The 26,983-nt window shown below is 40.7% G+C and overlaps 1 protein-coding gene across 6 annotated transcripts in view; it reads right to left on the minus strand.

The window, feature by feature from the left end:
• The window catches only part of BTRC (beta-transducin repeat containing E3 ubiquitin protein ligase), a 122,289-nt gene extending 99,706 nt beyond the window's left edge, over positions 1–22,583 (minus strand). For 3 of the 6 annotated variants that reach the window (XM_018069247.2, XM_018069243.2, XM_018069244.2), the window contains exons 1-2: positions 22,454–22,583; positions 5,875–5,943 (exon numbers count right to left, since the gene is read on the minus strand). In XM_018069247.2, the coding sequence (XP_017924736.1) occupies positions 5,875–5,943; positions 22,454–22,501 (117 nt within the window). In that variant the 5' untranslated portion in view covers positions 22,502–22,583. Of the gene's footprint in view, positions 1–1,440; positions 1,449–5,874; positions 5,944–22,453 lie in introns of those variants that run through there. The other 3 variants (XM_018069249.2, XM_018069246.2, XM_018069248.2) reach the window with 3 other exon arrangements.
• Positions 22,584–26,983: the final 4,400 nt, after the last annotated feature.

The following is a 26,983-nucleotide window of genomic DNA, read 5'->3' on the forward strand; positions in this document are numbered from 1 at the left end:
AAAAACCTGCCATACATATTTCATTTTTTAGCTTTGGTAGCTCTTGATCAAACAGGATTCTTATCTGAGAAAAAAAGGCATACAATACAACTTAAAAAACCCCTTCAAAATGGAATAAGAATATTCTTTTATTATTTATTTTAGTAGTTTTTGTGGGGCTTCATTTTTTTCCCCCCCCATCCCAACACTGGATACAAGGCATACTAAATACATAATTACATGAGAGAGCCACACAGCTTTCAAAGGAGCCATTCAAGTGAATTGTGTAAATAATATGCCTTTACAAAGCCTAACATATGAATATAGATTTACCAGTTATGGAGCAGTTATATACCTGAGAGACAAGAATACCCATTTAAAAAAAAAATCCTGCCCAATTATGAACTTACCAAAGAGACCAGCATGGCTCAGAGCAAATTAATACTTTTATAACTTTTGGAGAAAGTTTTTTGCTTGCTTTCATTTGAAAATAAGAAAAACATTAAAAGCTGTATGTCTTAATTAAACCAAAAAACAATAGTCAAAACCCATACAGTTAAAATTTACATCTCCTTGCACCCCAGACAACTTTCCCACACTTAAAACCAGGTAATTCTGACTTTGTCACTGGCAGTTCTTCTTGAAAGGAAGAAAATTAATTTATAACAATAAAGAGGCAACTGCAGTAATCCTTACTGTGTGACCATGAGAAGGATCTCCCACAGTTCAACTAGCCCACAAACTCTCAGCTCTTCTAGCTGCACATATTGGACCAGAATTGTGAAGAGCGGGATGTGGTTTCTGTCATAATCAGTGCTTTGCACAATTTCTCAGCTTCTGTTATATTCAGGCATCCTGGTCACATTTCCACAGGCATGTATGGAGATGATTAAAAGTGGTTTGTGCTCTTGTTTGCCATAATAAAAGTAATTGAGTTACCTTATTAAAGACTCTTGGAGCATTTTTCACAAACTGCAAATCAAGCAACCCAACACCTCGCTTTGGGAAAGCCAAGCATATGTTTCTGGGACAGCTGTAGGATGTGACTTCAAAACAAATCGGAGGCTGGAATATGCTACTAGGATTCAATTACAACACTTCCTAAATTCCAAATGTAGGAAATACTGGACTTCTTACCCTGGTACAGATCACTGACTTCAGTGCAGTGGTTTTCCCCTTCACCCTCAGGGTGTTACTACATTCTGCCAGCTTTGCTGTGCACACAGAGCTCCAAGTGCTGCAAAAGGTTCCTTTTCCTTCAGCCTCCCACTTTGCACGTAATTGCTCAGTAAATTTTCCTTAACATACGTATTACGCAAACTCTTCTCTAATCCTCTGGTAAATCCCTAGCCAACAGTAACTTTTTACGAGAGATTCCAGTTCACTGACTACTCTTAAATATCAAAGATAAGACATATGGAAAAAGGTTTACATATTCAGATTATCCAAATAATTACTTACCTGAATGGGATCCGGGAGGATCAGATCACAGCTTTTAGGTAAATGTTTGTGAAGGAATATTTTCCCCAAAGAGTGATTACTGGAGTTCAACCTCTGTGATTCCAAGTCAACAGAAATTACATGCCCCAGAAAGGGGCCAACTTCCAGCATCTATAAGATGTACAAGATCCTCAATTGCCAAGGGCTTGAGGGAACTTGTGTAGATCACATCTGAACTTGACAATACTAATGTTTTCATAATTATAGCTCTTTAATGCATAGAGCTGATAAACCTAAACCAGTGCAGCTGCAGAGCTTTAAGATTCAGGTGCTATACTCTTCTTTAAACAGTACAACATGGAGAGACTTGTGTGTGCTTCTTTAAGCGACACCAAAGATGGTGTTTGGCAAGCCCTTAAAAAAGCAAGCCCTACACAAACGTACTAAGAGCAATCTCACCAAGGTCTAAAGCATGAAACTATTTGAAGGCTTTAAGTGGAGATCTTACAAGACCAATCACGCTAAGCTCCTTGGTAAGCAAGAAAACACAGCTGCCATTAAGCTCCATCATGTTTGATGGACATGATATAGTTAGACTCGATGATCTTAGAGGTCTTTTCCAACCGTTATGATTCTATGTCCAAAGCCTGATCAATTCCAACCAATTTCAAATCTTATTATGCCATAAGAGATAAATCTAATTCTTTGATGTAGGCATTCCACATGAGTTTGGGCAGAGTAACATGGGATCCTAACAAGTATGTTGAAACCCCTTTACCTGAGGACACTTCTAAAACTCCAGTCTTGATTTTCATGACACAAACTGCAGAGAATAAACCTACACTGGTAGAGAGATGAAATGGAGGTTTCATTAGATTTTTCCCTCATCTCCAGTTTTATTTAATTCCATAAAATCTCTCAGAATTATTGTTATGCACCTACCACACAAAAGTGTCTCAAGGATAACTGATATGTCCGCAGAGCACTTTGAGCACGTAAAGTACTATATGAGTGCCAAGTATTAATACATGAACTGCAGAAGGAAATCTTATTTCTACTTTCCACCCAAGGAGTTAGTATCTAAATTTTAAAAAGCATATGGGTCCACTGAAAATAGAATATATGTTTTAGAAGTTAAGGAGGAGATGCTAGATGACGAAATTACAAAACCAAAATATTTCCAGCATCATTGCATTTTTCTCTCACGAAAGTGCAATTTTAGCGGAAGAATCCCATTTTCACCACAGTCCTGGTTTTTACACTCTCTTTTCCAGCTGACTTGACTGAAGTGCAGACCATTAATATCTGAAGTGCCTTGTTTTGATTATACTGGCCTTTGCTGGTACCCATCTAGTTAAGGTATCACCAAGAATTTCCAGCATAAAACACATCTACAGGTTTATAACTTGGCTTTAAAAATTCTACTACAAAAGACAGTGGGAGGCAGAAAGGCTCAGATGAGTGCATTATATTACATATCCTATGTGATGCATACTTGCTCACAGTGCTATGAAAAGGGGAGGGATTAGCTTTAGCATGTTTCACAAGCCACATAAATGATACTTTTACTTCCCAGTTTATATAACCAAAATAATGTTTTGTAAGTGTTTCAGCTAATTAGCTTAACTCACCCAATTTCACAGTTTAGCTTAATTTATAGGAGGTGTCCACATAATACAGGAATTGGAATGTCACATCTATTGATCGTATTTATACACAAACGTTTTCCCCCTTCCTCCCTCAGAAGTCAATTGTGGCTTGTCTCCAAAGGGTCAGCATCTAGGTGATGGGATGTTACAGACTGCTGGCAGCACAAAGGCTTACATGAAGATCAAGGCTGAATAAAGCAAATGTAGGTGTTTGCTGTTTTGTAAAAGATGAACTTAAAGAAAACAGCTGGAGTAAAGAGAACATTGCAGGTTACTTAAAATGCTAGTCTTAAAGCAACATGTACTTCTGGCCATTGGTATTGTATTTCCTCAAGTCCACATAAGAACACAATACAGCTTTCTGCTGCAGCACAGCAACATTAAATATAAAACCTGCCATTAAAGGGCAGAGGGTAATGGCATCAGTGTGGGCGACCCATGCTCAGGTAGTGTTCAACTATTATCTCCAGTTTAAGTAGGCTGAAAATACGCAAATCCAGCCAGCACTGTTTTTAGATAAAATTGTCAGTTTTATGGATATTTATAGTATGTGTCCAGTCTTGCAGAACTCCATCTTCCTCCGCTTCATCTGTAATATAAACTGCTTTTAGTCCGCATTAATACAGTGTGTTACTGGGATACTTCTCACATTCTGTGTAAGTCAGGCAGCAGATCAATACTCAGCCATGCTGAGGGGAAAAAAAAAATCATTAAGTTAGGATCCTGTTAAAAACACAACCACCAAGAGAATAAACCTGATGCACAGACCCCGTTCCATCTGGATGCATATGCAGATTACTGCTTTTACATACATCAGAAGTGGCTCTTTTCAATACATAGTTTTAAAGAAGCCTGCAGGTAGTACCTTTGATAGATATCCTATACCAAATCAGTCTCTCACCTCAAAAAAAATTTTACTCCTCTGCTTCTCATGAAAGCTCTTTCTTTTGATCAAGTTCCCACCCTTTGTATCAACCCCTTTACCCTTATACTTCCTGTGGTGAAATCACAGCACTGAAATTGGAATAGCAAAGCTATTTCCATGACAGCATCTGCTGATTGACACAGGCACAGGTTTATAACTTTTACTTGTATCAAGGAGGAGTAAGGAGGTTTAAGACAGACTTTAGAACAAATAACAATAAACTAAAAATCAAAAGGAAAGCACACTTACAAAAAATATTTTTTTCAAAGTGCAAGTTGTTCTATTATTTGAGGTTGCCTGATGCGAAAGCCTCCTGTGAAACTTTACTGAGCATTTTTCAATATTTTTCAGAGCCAAAAAAGCATGTATTCCACCTGCATCAGAGCACTGGTAATATAATGCTGGTCTGTTTGCCTCAGAAGTAAAAGAAAAACAGAACAGCCACACAATCCTCTTCCTATTGTTCTCCCAACCCACCACATAAGAAAGAGAAACTGATGCCATGCCCCATAGGTCAACAAACTTGAGCTCTGTGAGACAATAATTGCAGAGTTGAGATTCCTCTGAGACACCTTGCCTCCAGCTCAGCAAAGTTTAAATCAAGAAAACATAAGCTTCAGTGTCCCAGCAGACCTTCACTAGTGAGGACTTGGAAAGAGAGAGAAATGGCCTCTCAGAATGACGCTCCAAAGCATGTTTCACCTTTGCAGCACATCACTCATTCAAAGAAATGGTTTGCAAATGCAATATAGGACTCAATGCCCATCTTCTTATAGGTGTTCAAGCTCTGCTCAGTTTCACAGAAGTCAACAGAAGTTAACAGCAGCAAGCAACTTGCACAAGCAAGTTACTCCTTGCTACTGCTTGTAAGGTACTGACACAAGAGTGGAGAGAATCAACACCTTCCTGTTAGCACCTGCAGTGGAACTCTAATGGTTTAAGGGGTTTGCTGCCGCAGTTTTTCACTCTCACATTCTGCTCAAGTGACTTGGCTCTTTGTTTCTGATGGGCTCGCAGTACCATAGATCCCTTCACCACCATGTTTCGTCATTTCACAACTGCAGTTGCCGTGACAACAGGATGCAGCTTATCTGTGCTGTTTTCATAATTCCAGTTTTTGTTGCCATAACAACACAATCATTCTGGCTTTCTACAAAAACAGCAACTTTAAGCCATGTATTCTCAAGGACACAGGATTCATCATATACATAATCTTCACGAGAGAAGAGATCTGTACACGCCATTTATAAATTAAGCTGTTTTTTCTGAAGGGGGATTTTTCACTCACAAAAGTGAAAAGCTGACAGCAATTGCTAGAGGCAGACTGCTGAGACATCTAAAGCCTGGCCTTTAATAATAGCCAGAGTAATATAGCACTAGGCCACTTCCGAGTGGGGACTCCCCACAGTGTCAGACTGTGTCAAACTGCACAATTGTTATGTGATGTGAGTAAGTGTCCATACTTGATTCACCCAGGCAGATCTGAATTAGATGTTAGATGTAATTCTCTTGAGTTTTAACCCAGTGGCCTCCCCATTATTACCAGCACCACCACCATGCAGCTTTGTATTTGAAGGCCCATTTTAATTCTATAATTCAAGCTGTTGTTGCAGATTTGTTTTCAGACACTGACCCTCTTCGCTTTCAGGTGACTGCATTTTGAACTTTTATTTACAGGAAGTGCACATTCATCAGACTGGTGAGAAAATGTTATACAAACACAGCATGCATAAACACAAAACAGTGATGGCTATGAGGGGTATCAGCTAACATGGCACTGTAACTTCATTACACCCTCATTTATGTACTTCACTAATGAGACAAGCACAGGTGTCCAACACGGTCCCTCACATGAGATGAATAACAATAATACAGTCCAACCTGCTTTAGCCATGCTTGGTATCCAGAAGATATAAGTTGGAATCCATCTTTTGGCATGTGTATTCGGGGCTAGGAGAGAATAGACATAAAGAGAGACCTCCTTTTACACTGGGACCTAGCTAACCTAAGTCTAAATTCTGGAGCACTTTAAACAATGCAGATTTTTTTAAGCCACATGTGACGGTTCAGTACCCAGATTAGTTCTTGTTTACTCTTCTGATATCAGCTGCTTTAAGAATACTTTTTTAATAAAGTCACAATCATTTTTATGATTTCCACCATTTTATATTTCAATTCAGTATATATAGGTATTTCTTTAAAATTTCCACACAAATGCACCTGGATAAGCACAGCCTCTGTGGTGAGTGCAGTAGAAAAGACTAATGGTCATAAATGCTTTTGACACTAAATAAAGCAAACGGTGTCAAAACAGCAGTAATTAAGCTATGAGTGTTTTCACCCTCAACACAGTCAGACCAGACACTGGACAACATGAAGAGATTATGGAAAATCCCTGAAGAGGTGCAGCCTTAATATTGGGGTAACAGGAAACTATACTCACACGCAGCCATAAATTATGCCTCAAACTGACACACAAATATAATCTCCTTCCCATTTATTGTTTTCATGCTTTATTGAGTTGGGGAAAAGGCAAGACATCCAATTGCTCTGAATGAACACATAGCTTACAGCTAAGAAAAAGTATGCACCAAAAAATGAAACACTGCCTAGTATGACATTCATTTGTAGTTTGAAGGCATTCTCACATTCAAGTGGATTCAACTGTTCTTATTCCCCCCAAAAAAGAGATGCTTGGATATTAAAATCAAAATCACATCTAAGCAACATGACCAGACAGGACATCCACAGACACCAAATCCAGAGATCTTTCTTACTCCTAGAAACTACTTCACAATCCCTTTCTTAATTCACAATACTTCCCCTCCAAACCAGCAGATGTGGGCCCCTACAACTCCTCCCAGAAGGCTGGAAGAAGCTTTCTCAGTTTCAGAATGGTTGTATTCAAGGTGAGTTTACCTTCGTTCATTCTTGAGTCAACACAATATTAAGTTTGTACAAACTGTGTCCACCTTGGTACTCTAAAAAATACAACTGGTTGGAGAGAAAAAACATGTCACTGCTGAATGACGAACCTTCCCACCTATGGTGGAGAGGTAATTGAGTCTTGGAATTTGAAATTAAAAGAAGAACTGGAACAGACTAAAACCGTGCCTCTAAAGAGAAGTACGTGTACAGGATTTTACAATATACTTTGAACATTAGTTATTTTTGCTTCTCTACAGTTTGAATTTAAATCCTCCTAAATCTTTCAAAGTAGCAGTAAGATTATGCCCTGGTGTCCTAGCCAGTGATCTCAGTTAAACATGAATTTTAATAATTACCATTGTGCTGATAAATTAAAGTCAAGTATATCTCGTTACTGCATTCACCTACTGAGTTTGGACTTGCAATGCTTAACACATGAACAAACTATGTTTTAGGGGACTTCTCACACAGCTAGAAGCATCATCCTCCAAGACCTAATCCTTACTTCAGCACTAACTTCATGGGTGGTTAGTCTCTTTACTACTGTAAAATGAGGACAACATTCACTTAACTCACCTCACAGCTTTGCTGAGAGGAACTGTTGACATTTCTACCTGCTTTGAAAATGGAAGAAACTACACAAAGTACTACTTATCTAGCAAGAACACTACAGAAACCCACAATTTACTTGTGGCTCAAGTGCTTCAGTTGCTTTTTCAAAGTAGCACAGTACAGTATATATCTACCAAGAAAAAAGAAAAAAGCCTTCATAAACAAGCAGAAGTAACAATCTTTTCAAATCACAGTGTCAGGAGTAGAGACCTGAACACCCGTCTCGGATGTGCCCAAGTTCCCACAACAAATTGTGAAAAATGACTTAATTTCTTCCTGTTTCTGTCACCTAAGCTACAAATTAAAGGATAACAGTCAAGCTTTCTCTTCAGACCAGCAGGCTGCTTAACATTTGTTAGCCCATCAGTCCAGAGTAGTCTGAATAACTGATTTAAGACAGTGATTTAAACCATTAATTTGAAGCCCCTGGTCCTGCAAATATTTAAGTGTATTAACAGATCTGCTGCCATCAACAGGATTACTCTCATGCAGAAGTATTTCCAATATCAAAGATAACACTGTATTTCTATTTAAATAAACAATTTTTTGTGACTTGAAAGTAAGGTTGCTTAAGTATTAGTAATAAAAACCATCAGGACTTCCGGCAGATTAGCAGCTACTGTAAACTCAATTTATTTGTATTTAACTTGTCAGCACTGAAAAAAATAGGAGAAGCTAAGACCCGTCACTCATCTCTCAACACCATATTTGCAAAATCCTCTCTGTGAGGTATGTCTCCTCTATGTTTGATAAGCCTGCCCTCATCTAAGAAGAAATTAGACTAAAGAGAAGAGAAGGAAATTTTACCAGTATGAGGTATGTCACTACCCACATGCTGCGGCTTCTGCCATTTAAGTGGGATATTTACACAAGTGAGCCCCCGTTCATGTCAAAACAAGCATGGATAGAAAAGTATAATTTAATTAAAACGTCACAGATTGACCATTGGCTAAACTTTTACAACCAATTTCCTAAATTCTGAATATCTGTAGCTCTCTAAGGCATACTGTGAGTGACCCCTAGGAATGCATTCTTCAGCAGAGAGGCAGTCAAAGTAGTACATTTGGTTAAAATGTTCTGAATTGCAGCATCTGAATGACAGCAGACACACTATAAGAGGAACCCTTATATGCCTGACAATTTAAAAAATAAAATAAAATAGCCTCTCTTCCCCCAGCTTTAAAAAGATGTGGGACACAGTAAACTGCCTTGTTTGAAAGCTGTATTATTTTATCAATCAACACTAAAATCTTCTACAATTATGATCCATTCAAGGCCAGTTCTATCAGCAATACAATTAATTGCCTGGCAAGACCTACTCATTTTTGTATTTTCATGAGCACACATCGTTCATGCTCATGGTTCAATATAATTCAGAAGCATAGTATTTTCTCATAGCACATTCCAGCACATTCCATGATTAGAAGTCAGGCTGCTAGGGTAATTGTCCTCTTTTTCAATAGCCATGACAATGTTTGCTTTCCTCAAAAAGTAACTCTGAAAGCACTTTAACTGCTAATTTCTATCATGCTATTCTGTGAATATTTCACATTTTGATCTAGGTGAGCAACTAACTTGTAATATAACTCTGTCTACTTCCTTTTCCAAGACAAGCATGTTTATTATTGAGGACTTGCTTTAAAAATGAGCCCTCCATTACCACAGATGGCTTATTCCACAATCATCAGCAACTTATTCACAGTTCCGAAAAGCAATTTTACTCTGGAAGAAGTGTCTACTCTCTCTTTAGTCTTTTTGGTGGCCACAGAACTTGTCATCTCTACATTAGCCATATATTAAAAATATTACATATATTGCAGTTGTCTATAAACCAGTGAGCGAAGAAGAGCTTACTTTGCACATCTTTTTGCCTGCAACTCCTGACTTTTTTTTCCTTTAGTAATCTACTCTTCCATTTTTAATCCATTTGATTTCCGCAGTCCCTAGCAAGGCCCAGAACAACCAGAATGATTTTTGAGAACAAGTCAGTAATTTAAAATTCAGTGGTACCCTCTTCACTTCTCTACAAAGGCTGATTTTCAGAGGACATTTAATTACAGGCCTGAGTTCCTATTTTCTAAGCCTAAACACAACCCCTGAAGGCTTACAAGATTTGAGTCACAGCTGGAGCTGTGGTTACTATACAGTTTAAATATCAGCCTCTTTACTGTGCAATTTGTTTCGAAAATCAAATCAGATGCTGTGTCATAAACAAGTACTAATTAAGTACTGAGCGGAAATTGGGCTTTTTTGTGCAAGAAGGGTTCTTAAATATCTGCATCTTCACTTCCATAAGAAAGGATAAATATGTCAAGAATGATAATTATAAAAGGAAACCTACTACGGTACTTCCAAGGCAGTACTGCTGCTTCTCCATTTCATGTAAGAAGAAATGAGAGGGGAAAAAAGTTGAGACCCGTACGAAATACATATGTACCAAGGATTTTATTAATCTGATCATATAACCCATAATGCTTTCTTTTCCCTCAGAGAGGACATTCACTCTGGGTTTCCATCACATAGGTTTTAAACAGGCAAGCTAAACCCATCTCTCTTCTGTCACTGCAAAGCAACAGTGAAGCTACTTATATTACCATTCCTTTAACTCATGATCTACACACAGTATTTATTTGACAATAATATTGCATTCATTAGATACAACACCTTCTTTGATAAATATCAAGAGAACAACAGGAATAATGCATTTTAATACTTTGAAGGTTGCCTCTGAGTAACAATATTCACGACTCCATTAACTAACAGGCTCTCGGCTACAAAGGCAGAATTAGATCTGTCAGTCACTGACAGGGAAGGGCATGGCCAGTTGCACTGAAGATTGTCCGGTTGAGATGACTTCCACAGCAAAGGAAAGCATCCCCTGTGGCCTAGAACTTGTAATGAGTTTGCATCCATTACAGCAATAAACTGAATTCCTATTACAGAATATACAACAGATCCCATACTCCACTGCCCAAAGCAATACTCAAAATAAGGCACTGCTGGATCTGTGGACTCCAATTCAACAAAACCAAATACAGGATTTCAAAATCTTTAACTGTTATTAGGAGAAAAAAACATGAGCTCTCTAGTCCTATGACTATGAGTTGCCAATATTTAAGTGTGTCCTTTGTGAGATTTTGTAGAAGGAATGAACGAACACTAAGTCAGCTGACTGTCAGGTCTCACAGTTTGACACAAACTCCTTCAGAAGGACACAGTGCTCTTGAACAGTAGGCTCTGACTGCCTGCAAACTTAATGAGTTCACTGCACGTGGTGAGCATGGCTACTCCAGCTCTTTAATGAATCTGTTTGAGTACGTCAACTGAGATCTGCTCAAAACCAACTCCCACTGGAGGATGTCTATTTATATTCCTTGACAGATAAACAGACACAAAGTTTTTTTATATCCTTTAAGAGCAGCAGCAACCAGGAAAACTACTTTTGTAACATGAAACACCTGGATACCTTCTTTAGGGCTCACAAGAATATTAAGCTACAGTATTGAAAACCAAATGGAGACCCATGACAGCACTCCATTAATCTTTGGACAAAGTAACAGCAAGCTCTCCAAACATGCTTACTCTAGCAGTGTAGAGATTCCCTTCATGTCCATAAGTAAAAACATGCTTGATTTCACAACCATTTGACATTTTAAGTATGAAATTTGAGTCCTGTATCCAATCTCCTTTAAGACTGCAAGATCTGTGATAAAGAAAAGAGAAGCTCCATTTCTCATGCTACTGTCTGAACTCGTACCAGGTAAGTATCCAACAAGAACAGTGGCATTCACAGTGCAAGCATTACGTATAAAACAAGCAGCTGGAAGCCTGTCTAGAGATCAATAAAATGAAGCTGCTACCTTTCAACTATCTTGTGTCGTAATTTTTTAAGTCCACAGAAAAGTCATAAAGCTCACCTGGATTCTAATTTTTCACTGAGATTCAGAGTGCCAGGAATAGAAAATTCTGTACTTAAAAAAAAAATACAGCCAAAGTAAACAAAATTAAGTCTGAAAAACGACAATCTCCATAATCAGCAAAAGGACCTACAGCGTTAACTTTCACCTTCCTGATCTCCTGCTAAATTTTAGGTAGCAGACAAAAAATTATGCAGAAGAGATGGATTACAGGTCTGTGCCAACTATCCTGGAAGGAAGTCTGCAGTTCAAACATTAAGCAGACAAATTTGTATGAGGAGTACCATTTTTTTTTCTAAAGAGAAGGAAACACTTTCAAGAGCAGACTGCAGCACTCAACCACATATTCTGCTTAGCTACTAAACTCTTGCCTTCTGAGCAGACTCCAGCACTCAAGCCAAACACTTTCCTATTCACTAAAGTAACCAAAACACTTCCTTTTTGCAGGAATGGACAATCTGTCCCAATACATTTCTCTCACAAAGCACTGTGCTACAGTTACAATGCAAGACCTTTTCACCCATCATAAGTAACTTGGAATTCATAACTAATTGCCTCAAGAACTTACCAAAATATATTAAATTTCCTTTCCTCATCTAAATGCCCTGTACTGAGTTCAGCTCTATGACAGTTCTCAAGTCCTTGAGACTGGCACAGGTTGTAAATGCTCCTTTCCTTGGCTTAGCTAGAGGAAACTCCTCCTTCAGCCAAGCACCAAAGCCTGCTGTCTTGGAGGACTATGATGAAGTGGGGGCAACAGAAGCAGCTGAAGACACCTAATGGGCAGCCCCTGGTAGCCTCCTCATGCAGAACAGCTATCAGTATGACTAGCCAGAATGAGTCTAAAACATTGCAAAAATAACTGGCAAAAAAAAGAAAAAAAAAACAAACCCAAAACACAAACAGACAAACAGTTATGTCCTCTCTCCCCAAAAAAGAAAGTCTACTGAGACTGAGTACTGATAACTATTGCCAAAATGAAACAGTCACCATGGGAGGCTAAGTAAATCTATTCCCAATTTAGAACAAATGAGAATTAGTGTTAGACTAACCCAGTCTTCTTCTTTAAGAAGATCACTGAAGTCCAGACAAATTAGAAGTAGTTAAGCACTTGATAGATGACATGTAGGAAGTTACCAGTTAAAATGGAGAGGATTACGATTAATACAACAATTGTAAGGAGGATAAGAAACTAAAAGAGTAGAGGATCACAGGTTATTTTGAAAAAGGAACCATCAAGCTGTACAGACATTGATCCTTGTTGAAATTTAATACTAATCTTGAAATTAATGTTAAATATCCTTACTAATGGCTAAAAAAACCCCAAGAATTACTAATGTGCTAATGAAATTAAAGAGACGTCATAAACATATAGGACACAGCATCTTGAAGATTTGGGTAACAGAACAAACACTAGATGCACATAAATCAGAATGTTACATTATTTCCATTATAAATTAGGAACTCAGTAACTGAGAAGAAGGGAAAGAGGTCCTGGGATATGTTACTCATTAGATAATGATGGTTCACCAATATGATGCAGCCACAATGATGGCAAATACTACTGTAGGATATTGTATAAAGGGAAGCACTCCCAGAAGAGAGATATTAGGATTACTGCTTTTGTACAAAGAATCAATAAAATATTTCCTGGAATGTTCTACATAGTTCTGGTCGTTCAAGTTTCAGGGAGACTAACCACATTCTGCAGCTGTTTAAAAAGGTCTGCTAAGATGATCAAAAGTTACAGGAAATTTCCTATGACAGAAAGACAAATAAATTAAAAAATGCTGGTTTAGCCTGATCAGATCCAGCTCAGAAGAATACGATTGCTCTCCACAAACATCTGCAGATCAACACAAGGGAACAAGGAAAGCTGTTTAAGCTCAAGGACAACACTGGCACAAGAACAAATGGAAATTAATTAGCCATGAATGGAGTTAAGCTGGAAAATAAGAACAAGGATTCTAACTTTCAAAGTAGTCAAGTTTGGAATAGCTCTACAATGGCATAGCAAAGACAATTCCACTTAGGAACTGCTTGGAGTAGTTTGGAAAAGCTCTAGAGTACACTGTCTGCCAGTATCAGACTTGAACCCATGCAACACCAGATCTGTTCCAATCCCACACAGAGATGTGTCTTCTCACTGATGGGCTCTCTATAGTGTCTGCAGAAAGTCTTATTTTTAGGTGAGTGTGATTATAGATATCCAGAAATACCTTCTTGTTAGCAAAAACCTTGCAGGACATTTATGCTTGCTTATAAACAACAGCTGTAACAAAGTACTAGAGCAACACAATTCACTGGAGTCATACCAGTCAAGAGAAGAAAAAAATTTAAAGGAAAAAAAATACAAAAAGAACAGGGAATAAAGATTTTTCTTTTCCTTTTGAACATATTAGCAACAGAAAACACCTTCACATTTGAAGGAAGTGTTAACATTGTTTGGACTTCTTCAGAAAACTGTTGAGATGCTTCCAAGACCCATCTTCTAAACAAGATCAATTCGCTTCTTGAGACTACACCCACTTCTCATTGTTCTAATTTGCAGGAGGTGAATGATAGCTGGCTGCATTTCTCAATCACGCTGAGAGTTGTGGCATGTAAGAAGGAAGGGCATTTAGCAGACCCAGTGAACAACCCCCCTGGAGAACTGCCAACCTCTTCTTAACAGACAGAATTCAAGGCCAACTATCCATAAACTAAAAACAACTCCCACATAAACAGTGCTCCATTCTGCACCGCTCTCACAATAAATTACAAACGATGTGTGTAGAGAGGGAGAGTGACTACATTGTATGACAGACTTTCATGCTAGACCATTTTTCTCTGAAACAACCAGAGACTGTTCTGGTTGCTGTACGAGCAAGCATGGAAACATTCTGACTTTCTTTTCTAGTCAGAATACAGTCCTGCCTTGATTAGTATCCAAGCAAAAACTGCCATCACCTTTTTCCACAGTGTTTAATCCATCCTCTTACATTTGGAGGAAAAAGAAACCCCCTCAAATCTGTAAGAATAACTATGACCTAAGCTGGAAATATCATGAGAGGCTACTACAAACAGAAAAATCCCATGTAGGCACACAGCCAGCTGACAAAAACCACACCAGAGTTCTGCACTGACTGGTATCATCCAAATTCCCTCTCTACCATCTTCTGCAGGTCTGTTTTGCTCCAGGTGCTTCTGAAGAAGATGGGCCCATGTAGACTAAAGTCAGAAGTACACTTATTATTGCTCTGCTAACGTACAACTGCACTTAAGAACTTCACTCCTTCATAGTAAGTGCCCATAACCTTTCCCTTCTTACCATGGGATGAAGGAAATTAAACCAGCACTAGACTTCTTGCTGCTTCTAGTCAAAACTGGTTACTCCAGTGGATTCTGCCAAGAGGTTGCATGGTTCCTGCTCACAGACTGTAAATACTTCTGTCCTTCCCTCACGAAGACTGGAAAGACCCCTTGCCGAGCTTTCCCATTCTTCCTTATTCTCTCCTTTCTGTTGCTCTCATCAAGATGAATGCACAAGACCCTGTTTCAGCAGTGGGGGAAGGGAAATTAAATCAGATGTTTCTCAATTTTTAATACAGATGAGGAATAGAAGCAGCTAGAGGTTACAAAATTACGATCAATCATTTGTTTCCAAGAAAAATCACTGAGGAAAAGTGAAATAATTTAAAACTAAAAGTCATCAATGTCACTTCTGAACCCTTCTGCCATCCCAGATAACAAATCTGGCTGTGCACACACGGCTGCAAGTAGGCTGAGCACCCATTGGTTAATGGAACCAAGGAACTTGCACATGAAAGAGAAAAAAATGAATTTTAATGCAGTTTTTAGAAATACTTGTCACTGTTTCAGCATTGCCATTTAGTGAATGGGACCGATTTCTCTCTCAGTAGGGGATGATATTTTAATGATGTAACAATGTACTTCCCAGAAGAAAGACAAGCCTCATGAGGCAGATTAAAACTAAGAATATTCAGATCCCATTAAAGTCAGACAGTTTCAAGCCATTTTTAAAATTAATTTTGTTTAATGATAAAATGTGTTATCTTAACAGGTGGCTAGCCAATTGTAAAATTAACCAAAACATGGTCAGAAGCACAAGGCTAGCTATTAGAAGAACTGGTTTCTTTGTATTCTGCTTTCTTTTATCAGTGTACCATAAGACCCTACACAAATTCCTCCAGTCCATGACCCCTGGCAAATTTCTGAGCTTCAGCTTTCTCTTTCTGCAAGCAGCGGTAGTATTTGTCCAAGACCAGAGTTCCTTAGGACCTCAGAAAAAGAGACATTAGAAAGCCCTAATGTTGAATAAGCAGGAAATATTTAGTGAAGTTCCCAGGACGCTTATTGTCAACCATTTCTGTGGTATCAAGAAGTTTTTCTCAGCACTGATCAGCATCTTGTCAAGGAAGCAGCATCATGTTGGACTGCTTATTCATTGTATTTTGAGCACTTTCTCTTCAGCTGCAGCCACTGGACTCTGCTATGCTACAACTCATTTTCAGTTTCCACAGCTGAACACACAGTGGATTCAGCCCTTATGTGCAAAATCACTTAAAATATATAAAGAATATGGCCTGCTGAGCATCTCCTGAATGGTAAGGAGGAAATGAGGAAGACTGAAGAAAATATTCAGTATTTGAAACACTAGTTAAGCTTGCCACTGAGAATAAGTTAAATATTACACAAATCTCACCAGCATACGTGGAGTTTGAAATGACACAATGTAAGCAGACAAGGAAGTGAGGAAACGGTTTGTTCCGTCAGCATGGATGAATTTAGTATGAAAATTTTCATACAACAAAATCGAGTTGCTCAGCTTGCTGGTTTTACTGGTCTTACACGTGATCTGATCATTTATACCCTAAATACTGTTGCAGCAACCACTAGGAAAATGAATATGACAAGAATATATGACAATTATGCAGATGAAAAAAGGTCCGTGGAATCCCTTCACTCAAGTCTTAGGGAAAATTCCCAATTTCCAGGTATAGATGATGCTCTTTGTAAAAGAAAATAAATACTTTTCATGAACACGTTTTATGCTACAAACAAACTACCAACACAGTAAAATCCAGAGAAAACAAAATAATGGATGAACACATTCACTTGACAAGCATATCCACTCAATATCTGTATGTCAGGAAATACTTTCTGATCCCCACTTCAAATATTTTTAGTGTGAATTTTAAACGAGACCAGACCATGAAGTTTCCTTTGCCATTTAACTTTGTCTGAAGCCATTCTTTCTGCTACCTCTGTAGTTGCTAGCACTAAAAATAAATAATAAAACAATGGAAGTTTATATTTTCATCCCATTTACGGCCCAGAGACCAGAGCTTGGTTGGCCACCAGAAATACTCCAAAGATGACCATTTATTTTTTTCTTCATTAGATACCTCTTAGAGGGACAGTCTCTGAACACTGTACATTCCTACCTTACCTCTAGAGATGACACACAGGTATGGAATAATTTTATTTTCTTCCTCTAAAATCCTCATTACCTTTTTCTGTATCACAAACCTCTATAGGATACTGAGAATGTTGAGGCCAACGCACATCTTCTGTCTAAGGATTATTTAAGAAACCCTTCGCCAAACCAAACTTGTGGTTAGAACAGTCTGCTTTATCTTACTAATGAGAATGATAATTTAGTACCAAATACTCATGAGGAATTACAGCTCTGCTGACTGGCAAATAATTTGCCAAGGCAGATTAGTTTAGCTGCATAAAATAAATATCCACCTGCACATACTAGCACTAATCAGGGCGTGAAATTAAACTTTTTATTCAGTGGGAAATAACTGCTGCAAGGCGGCGATTTAGTCTGAGAAGCAAATATTAAGGTCAGCCTATTCTCTCTGATGTTTATAGTATATATTACAGTGTGGAGAGCATGGTGCAACAAATTTGGCTTTTTAAGTCTATGAAACTAAATACTTCAGTGATGCGATAGCAAATTTGCCATTTGCTTTTCTAATTGCATACATTTAATGGAGCAAAGTGGCTGAAATGAAACATTACCAGAGAAGTGAGGGTGAAGTTCCTGAAGTACCAGAGGCCTGCACCAAGTGCAGAAAAATCTACAGCACAAAGTTTGGGATGGAAGAAAATAAATCAACATTTTCTTTGCAATACACTAGTCTCAACAAATTTCCAACTAAGAGGATGCTATTTCAGCTAAGCACACGTTTAATATTCAAACAGGACTTGCAAGCCCACATTTAGGAGGCAACATTCTTGCTCTCCCAGCTCACAGAATTGTTCTCACTGCTTTCATGACACCCTTGCTTTGGATACTCAGGATTCTCTGCCACAATGTCCACAACATAAATACGTTCTTAGGAAGTCCGCAAGGTTCTCCAAGAAGACTTTCTTAAAACAAAGCTAACAAATCATAGGTCTTAAAAATCCCAGTCCTACTGACACCATAAATCATTCACTGCAAATAGAATGTCTTTTAAAGTATAAGCCTTTGTCCATCTGTTCCATATATATACACACACAAACAGAAAAAAAATTCCAACTTTATTACCCTTCAGCCTGCAGTCACACTGACTATTCTTCACTGTATTACCTGGCAGTTGTGTGGAAACTCCTACAAACATGAGAGTATAAAAATTAATCAACTTCACACTTTTCCCTAATTAAAAAAAAACCCGAACCAAAACAAAAACACACACAAAACCCTTAAAAAACTGGCAATGACCAAAAAACCCCCAAAACCCAATGCACAGATGCATCTTAAAAGACAACCAAAAGGTTCTGCTTCTCCTGTGAAAGTGGAAGGTCCATCAGCACCTCCTAGAATCGTATCCAAAAAGAAAAGGAAAATGGTAATTTAGGGATAAAACAGAAAAAAAGACACTCATGGAGAACGCTAGGATTGACATCTTTCTATTCACGGGCCAAGAAATTAAATAAATTATTGCAAATTGATTAATTTGTAAAAACTGAGAAAGTGAAACTTCATTAAATATCAAGCTTTTGCCTCTCCAGCCATCCTATATGGGATCCCAAACTGGTCAGGTACTGTTCCAAGCACTGCTAATTAAATACAACCGAAGTTGTCACTAGTCCATTCAAGAAAACAGATGTCGCTTCATAGAGCTTTGATATTTTTCTTAAATACCTTTCAAAATGAGGAACAAAAAATATGAACTCTTATAAAAAGGGCTTTATTGTATTTTTATAGCATATTACATACCTTGTAACAATCATTCTGTTAAGTGTGAATGTCAGTTTTATTTTCTGTCCTTTTTTCCTGGCTATTTACAAGCTTTGTAAGAATTGTTCCTTAATTAAGTCTAAACATAGTTTTATATAAATGGATTCCTGGAATTAAAAACGTTCAGACTTAAGAAATGATTGTTACAGAGACTGTAACAGGCCGTAAAAAAGAATGCCACTTTAAACAAAGATTTCTCATTTTAATTAAAAAGATAATCATCAGAACATTCGTATACTTAACAGAACCATTTGAAGCTAGTTTGAAAAAATATCTACTATTCTATGCAGGCTTATGTAGTTTACTTTATATGACATTTAATCAAAGTCTCAGTTGAGCCTATCACACTCATACTTTAAATACTGTATCTACAGTTTCAAACACTTATTCAAACATGAAAGTTACTTATCCAGCACCTCAATTTCTTGTTCCTTTGTAAACAGTTATGACAATGGAAATTCCATTTCTTGAAGGCATAAAAGCAGAGCTCTGTAAGGCAAGGGGGTTGGGGCAGGGCTTTTGTGAGCATTTTTTTAAGTTAATGGGCATGTTCAGCTTGTGCATCAGTCTCTTACACACTGCACTTTATAAAGAGTGTACTTCTATCTGTAGCATTGTACAAACACGAAAAAGGGCTGAAGTGAACTAAGATAGGTTCCACTCTGGTAAAATCCTTGCTGTAGCTGCAGAAAACTGGACTATATAATTTAAAAGATCATATTTTTAATCTATGAACCGTCTTTCATTCGAAATAAACAAACAAACAAACAAACAACTTGATGACATGTAGAACACATGATAGAAAACACTCATTCACCAGCAAAAAATCTTCCCTGGTGAGCAGCTGCTTTGTATTGCACAGTGTTAATACACAGTAATTTAATATGAGAAATAAATTAGGCCTTATTAAAATGTAGAGTAAGGAAACAAAGTTAAATAAATGATTTAAACTTTAAACTATTAGATTATACGTATTGTAACTGACCATGGATAACTAGGAATCTGGTAGCAGCTATTAGTTAAATGTAATACTGCTTCACTGGCAAGTAATCAAGCCAGTATCAGCCACTGAGAAGGCAGCTGCCTTCTACTCCCATCGAAATGTTGCACAGACATAAGCATACAGCAAAACAACAGAGTACAATCTGCCTTTCAAAGCATTAAATATAGATGCCTTAAAGCAAAATAGTTTCATTCATAATATTAGCACTGGATGAAGTTTCCACATGACATTTTTCTATTAGAGTTGGACATTAAAATGAAAAACAAATCACCAGGTCCATCTTGCCTGATATCTTGTGACTCAAGAGAGCTGCTCAAAGTCAATGTCAAAAACTAGGTACTGACATATTTAAGTGGAAAAAAGTATTATCTTCTAGAGAAGCACAAAAAGACTACCCCCTACAGGGTTGCTTTTCAATATGAAATGAAATCTACCCCAAACACACATCAAAACCAAAACTATCTCTCCAGTTTTTGATAATAGGCCTCGTGTCTCCAAAATGTATTTGAGTATTTACCTACGATGCTGCCTGGGAAGCTCTGAGAAAATCAATAATTAATAGCAAAGCCCCCCTCAACCCAAACTGTGAGCCACCAAACAAGGAAGACGAACACGAAGCGTGTCCCACACTCGGATGGACAAGGTGAATGATTCAGCATTAGCTGAGAGGATGCACGAGCTACCTCTGTGCAGATAGCTGCACCAGTGCCATTACTGCAGTGCCCAAGCACTTCCTGAGTGCTAAAAGGCAGAAACAGGAAGACTTTTCCTAGGAGGGCCAAGATGATACTTGCAACTTATACTTTGCGTATCTAAACAACCGACCTGTGCCACCCCTCCGTGAACACCAGAAGACCCCTAGTCTGACAGAACTTTACTACACCAGCATAATTAAAGTAAGAGCCACATCCTAGACAGAAACGCACTAAAGCAAAAGCCTGAGATGTGTTAAACCAAAGCTTTTCTCACTCTCCTCTCAACCTGTAAGCAAAAATACCCCCAAAAAGTTCAGAGTGGACAGAGGAAAGCCACATCTTTCATTGCACATTTTACAAGCATTTTGCATACAAGAGGCATTCTAATAAAACATAGAAGAACTTAGGTTAGCTTTTAGCTCTCAGTGCAGCCTGATCTTGGTAATTCCTCCCTTTATCTGGTGCTCTGAACAGACACATCTCCCATAAGATCAGCTCTCTCAGGCTCCAGCCTCTTCCCAATGTCAAGGAGCTCTATTGTTTGCTCTATTGTTCGAGTGGGACACAGCCCAGCTGCAAGATGGATGGGGGATTCCCTCAGCCTCCAGGCCTGATCTTACAGATGATCTCAAAAGGCCTGGACTAAGTCCTTGGAAGGGAACCTCAGTACAGGAGGCAAAAAAGGCAGCATATGAGAAGAGAGGGCAGCACCTACACAGTCCTGTCTGGCAGCAGACAACAATGTTTCACAAGAAACTTTTTGGGATGTGAAACTCACTATCTAGAGGCAGGTTGTAATTACCAAGCTTGGCCAAACACAAGTGCAGCAGGATCTGGGACACTCCTTTGGCCGTCGACGCACCAAAGAGGACCATTCATTATTACTAATTGCTACCTTGTCTATTTAGGTGTCCATGGCATTTTCTCACTTCACTGAGCTGAGACTCCATAAATCTGAGAAACTTGAAGACTACTAGCAAAAGGGTCAAAAAGTCTCAGGAGAAACAAGTTCTTCCAGATCAAAAAACAAAAGCCAAACAAGTGGTTTCAAAGCTCAATTAAAAATTAAAATTTGCAAATAGTGTTTCCTCAATTTCATTTTGGGCATATGTTTTGAAGGTTTAATAGAATTCCTTCTTCCTGATGAGCCTAAATTTAATTCTGTGCCACTGGAAGCACTAATTCAAAACAAACTTTTAGCAAGTGTTGCCAGTCATTTAAATTATATCCTTAGGGAAAAAACAGTTTGGGGCATGTGAAATTTACACGCAGTTTGGTTGGCAGCAGTTTGTTTTCATTTCTAAAATCTTACATTTCTGGCCAAAACACTTAGAAATATCAACTAACGAAGAAAGAGAATGAAACTACAGTTTAAGTGCACAATGCCTCGCATCTACGTAAATTAGCCGCATCTGAAGAGTAGCTTGGATGCAAGTACCCCCAAGGCTGTTTTCCATGCCAGAGGCCAACTCACAGATCTAAACAATGTACGTGCTCTTCGCAGTCACTAGAACTGATACGCTGCTGCGGCAGCAGGTGAAACGCTTAAGTGTCAGTATTTACAGCTCTCGCGGTAGAAAATGGGAGGAAAAACAAAATTACAGAGGGATGGTGTGCCGTATGGAAGGATAGTCTGAGGTGTACAGATAAAGAGGAAAAAAACAAGAATTACATGCGCAAACCCTCCCGGTGCCTCTGGGCCCCTCTGCAAGGTCCTGCCTCTTTCCAGTTTCACTTCTTTCGCTCCCAGGTGGCACCTGGAGCTCCCTCCCCCTCCTCCCAGTGCTCCTTTTCCACGGATTTGGGGACCCTGCTCCCGGCACGCAGCCCCTCCCCGGCAGGCAGGACACCTCCCCACCCCGGGCCCCGCTCACCAGCCTCCTCTGCCCGCCAGCCCGGCGCCCCGGTCCGGCCCGGCCCGGCCCAGCCCAGCCCGAGGCCCGGCCTCCTCCCGGGTCCCCTTCCCCATTGCCCCCGCTCCATCTCGCCACCCTCCACCACCCCACGCCCATCCCCCAGCCCCTCCACACGCACAGGTGCCACATCCGCCGCCGCCGCGGCCCCTCACCATGAACTTGAGCGCCTTCTCCTGCAGGACGGCCTCGGCCGGGTCCATGGTCCCGCGGGGCCGGGCCGGGGCCCGCCCCCCCGCTCGGTGAAGGCCGCAGCCACGCAGACGGGAACTGCGCTGCCCCGCCGCCCCCCCACCGCGCCCGCTGCCCGCGCGGCGCATGCCGCCGCCCCGCAGGCCACGGGAAATGGAGTCCCCGGCCGTGGGGCCGGCAAGGGCCCATACCGCAGACTGGAACTACAAATCCCGGCAAGCCTCGGGGGCGTGGGCACGTCGGGAGGTGGCTGGCGCATGCGTCGCCCGTCATAGAGGGGACCGACGGGAGATGTAGTACTGTGGGGCCGTGACGGTGTGAGGGGCGGGCAGGGGTGAGCGGGGGACGGACCGAGTGACTGAAGGAGGGTCGTCCACAGCCTCAGACCTTACCCGTAGGGCGTACGGCTGGCTCTCGAGTCACAGCCCCCGCTCTCTGCAGTTAGCACCTCAAATCAGAGAATCACAAAATCACAGAATATGCTGAGTTGGGAGACACCCATCAGGATCATCGAGTCCAGCTCCTGGCCCTACACAGGACCATCCCCAAGAATCCCTGAAAGCATTGTCCAAACACTTGAACTCTGCCAGGCTTGGTGCTGTGACCACTTCCCTGGGGAGCCTGTTCCAGTGCCCAAGTCTGGGTGAAGAACCTATTCCTGATACTCAAACTAAACCTCCCCTTACTCAGCTTCGTGCCGTTTCTTCGCGTCCTGTCACTGGCCATGAGAGTGAACAGGTCGGCGCCTGCCCCTCCGCTTCCCCAGGAGGGCTCTGCTGCTCCCACATTTTGCTCCAGGTGCACTCCGTGCAGTGTTCATCTCGACTGTTGCTCATAAACCTAAAATGAACCTCCTACTCCTGCACGTGGGGGTACCATAATAGGTGACTGCCATCCAGAGAGAAAGTTGGTCTGAAGGTCTGCAGGGCATGTGAAACAGGAAAACTTGCATCTCTGGAATGGGTCAAGTAGGCTGATGTTCTTGAGGGATGTTTGTTCAAAGCCATCCTGTACACTCCTCACATAAACATCCTCCTGTGGTGCTTTGGTGCCCTTACACTTTGCTTTTTTTCTAATAGTGTTTCTAAATCAATTTTCCCTGAAAATTGGGCCAAGTTCCCTTTGCTGTACCAAGAAGCAAAATAAAAAAATTATTGATCAACATCCCTTGAATATCAGCTGCACATAGACTGGAGGGTTTTCTTTCCGTTGCACATCCTAAAAGACCAGCTCACTCTATGGCAGTCATCACTTCTACTTCTCTTGCATTTATTAAATTTGCTTCATCTCTTTTCAGTTTTCCTGAGTTTTTCACAGTGTGCCCAAAAGCTGAAGCCACCTCCCATATAGCAACAGAGAGGAATTACTTCTTGTGTCTTTAGCACTAACTGTAAGACCCTGATAAGTTTTTACTTCTCTACAGCAGACATTGATTTATAGGCAGTTTGTCATCTGGTAAAACAGGTTCCTTTCCTTACTGCATTTATATATATTTGACTCTGCATCTTAAGTGAGATACCCTGGATTTCTTCCTATTCAGATGCAAAGAAGCCAGCCACAGACATCAGCACTTGCTTGCCCACATACAGCTTAAACACATTCTTTTGATTTGTGTTTGACACAGGAACAAAAGTGAAGCTTCCAGCTGCAGGTACAAAACCAGCACCTCCTGAGCACCAACCCCTTCCCTCATTTTCTCTAAACACCTCATCTCCTCCAGATTTTTAGACAAGATGATCAGAGAGAAAACAAAGGACAGAGAGAATGTACCCATTACTGGATTCCTTGCAGGGACATGTGACCCACGTGGTGCCTCATGATCCAGGAGTGTCTCCTGCAGCCAATGACAGCAAGGTGACAGGGAATGTCAGCCCATGCAGGGTGTGATGCTCCCAGAGCAGTGGCCTGAGAGAAGGAGGCAGGGATAACCTTATGTCCTCCTCTACAATCCCAAGGCATAGGAACCTTCCAAACAAAGCTTTCGGGTCACCAGGACATAGGCTGCTATTCCTGGGCTGGCCCAACCATGCTCTTGGCCATCATAATTTAAGCCCAGACTCTTAGCAGTGAAACACCTGAAACGCTTGGCTGTAGTGGGGCTGGGCATTTTCCAGACTGCTGACAGCACTGAAAACACTCACCACAATTATATAAATAACAGTAATTATAATGAGGGAGTCCTATAATTACAAAGGGGTGGCTCCTGTAACCGTACGAGGGGTTGCTGGTGCTTGAGGCATGGCTCTCCCATGTCTCCTCCCTCTGGGCATCCTGCAGTTGGCTGGGATGTAAATGGATCCTCTTCGCAGCAGCGTGACAGGATGAAGGCTTTGATTGCATGGTTTATTTGTCAATAATATCTGATGCTGGCCTAATTGTAGGAAAATTGAAAAATGTAATGCTTCAGCACTAGACACCAGTGTCCCAAAGCCCTCCAGGCTGATTGATCTGTCTGGACTGTAATTTATAGGGGATTAATGTCTGAGGGTCATAAAAAGCATGAACTATGTGGAGCCAAAACTAATTAGTATTTAGGTGCTGGACTGAAAACTTGGTGGAAGAAGGTAGTGGCTGGGTTATTCTTCCATACTGGCAGCAGGATCCCACAATGCAGGACGACTGCAGAGAGACAGGGCAAGGACCTCCACCATAGTAGAGAAACTGAGGAAGGATTCAGAAATGCAGCACTTGGCCCAGCAGCACTGAGCATGGAATAACACCTTGCCATGTGAACTTTCCTGCATCTGCAGCCCAGCCTTGTGGTTCCTTCCCACTGCAGGATGCTCATTGCAGCTGGATGGCCAGCTCTACACCCAGAAGCTTGCTATGTCCACTGTAACCAGGAAGAGAATGGGCAGCACATCAAGCCGTGACACCCACTGGATCTGTGGTGCAGCCCTGTGCCATCGGGATGTCACATCACACACCAGGAGGAGAGGCGTTGGAGAGGACTGTGATGCATAAGGCAGGGGGAAGGCACACTTCGAGTTCAGCAGATTTACAACCAATTAAGCAATGATTTGTTTGGACTGCAGGAACCAGACGTGTGGTCAATGCTGTCTCTGCCACAGTAGAGCTGCCCTGACCAGCTCCTCTTTACTTTCCCCTGAAACAGCAACTATACACTCCCTCCCTGCCCTCCGCCCCCTCACTGCAGAGCACGTTGCATGAAGTGAGCCACATAGCGCTCAGGGACTTCAGCATCCTTCCAGATGAAGGATGCTACCTAACGGTAAAGATATTACTGTGATTATTTTTGCAATAGCATATTGCTCTGTGCATTCCGGACTCTGCGGACCACATCCACGCCTGGTGTAGCGCCATGTTAATTTGCTGTGGCAATCATTAATTGGGTAAGGAACAGCTGGTGCTTTGCTTCAAGTGAAGCTGATTGGGTCAGTAAGTAACTGGTTAAGTGATCTACAGCAGGTACAGCCCTACTTTTCTCTACAGTCCAGAGGGGTTTCACTTCTTGTCCCTGTGACCTTTGGTGGAAGCAGCAAGATTTTGCCATGAAACATTAGGGAGCTTTAATCAGTGCAGCTCCTTTGGGCATTATTGCTTGAATTTTAATATTTTGAATAATAAAGGATGATTTTAAATTAAATTTGTGAAGTCACCATCTGTGTGTGCTTGGCCTTGTTTTCCTCTGCTTTGGCAGTGCCTTGACTTTGTTCTTTCCAAGTTGGAGCAAAAAGGAAGGGAAGTAAAAAGAAGAGACCACTCCAGTGGAAGAACCTTTTGTTATTCCCTTTGTCCTGCAAGAACTTGGCAGCAGCAGCAGCTGTTATTGAGGGTGTGTTTCAGTGGTGAGCACACAGGCAATGTCTGATAGCATAAGAACTTGTGAGAAGGCAACAGGGCCCCCTGCACTCAGAAATATCCCAGCTCAGCCTCTCCATCCCAGCTCATTCATGATGGTGGCATGTTTCACACAGGGGACTGGCATCTCAGCTAAAGGGGCTTGGTGTGCAGTGGCCTGGGGAAACTGGGGGCAGGATGGGGTAAAAGGGGTTTTTTAGGACAAAGGGACTTTGCTACTCAGTCATGCAAGAGCAAAAGGAGAGAGTCCAAGCCCACGTGGTATGAATTACATTCACTGAACAGGACAGTACCCATTACCTGGTAAAAGGAGAAGTGCAAGGCAGCACGAATGGAGGAGATGACCAGAAAGAAAGGCTTCTCTGCAGAGAAACCACAGTGGTCAGGCTGTGGGTTGACATTACAGGCTGAGCTGATTGTACCCCTTGTGCTGCTGAAAAGGGGAGCTACATCCCCTCTCCTGTCTCTGCCAGCCATGTGCTTCCTCCTCTCATCTTCTGCCTGCTCCCAAACTTGTTTGCTAGCACGGTGAGCTGGTTTTGTTCACTGTAGTGTCAGGAAAATGATACCAAGGAAATATAAAAAAATGCTTCTTTACTGGCCAGTCAAAGTGACCTTTTTTGCCATCAGACAAATGGCAGAGTTACTGCAAGGGTAGGTGGGAATTGTGC

This window comes from Manacus vitellinus, unplaced genomic scaffold (assembly GCF_001715985.3).
Source record: "Manacus vitellinus isolate BGI_N305 unplaced genomic scaffold, ASM171598v3 scaffold_15_pilon, whole genome shotgun sequence".
Classification (NCBI taxonomy): Eukaryota; Metazoa; Chordata; class Aves; order Passeriformes; family Pipridae; genus Manacus; species Manacus vitellinus.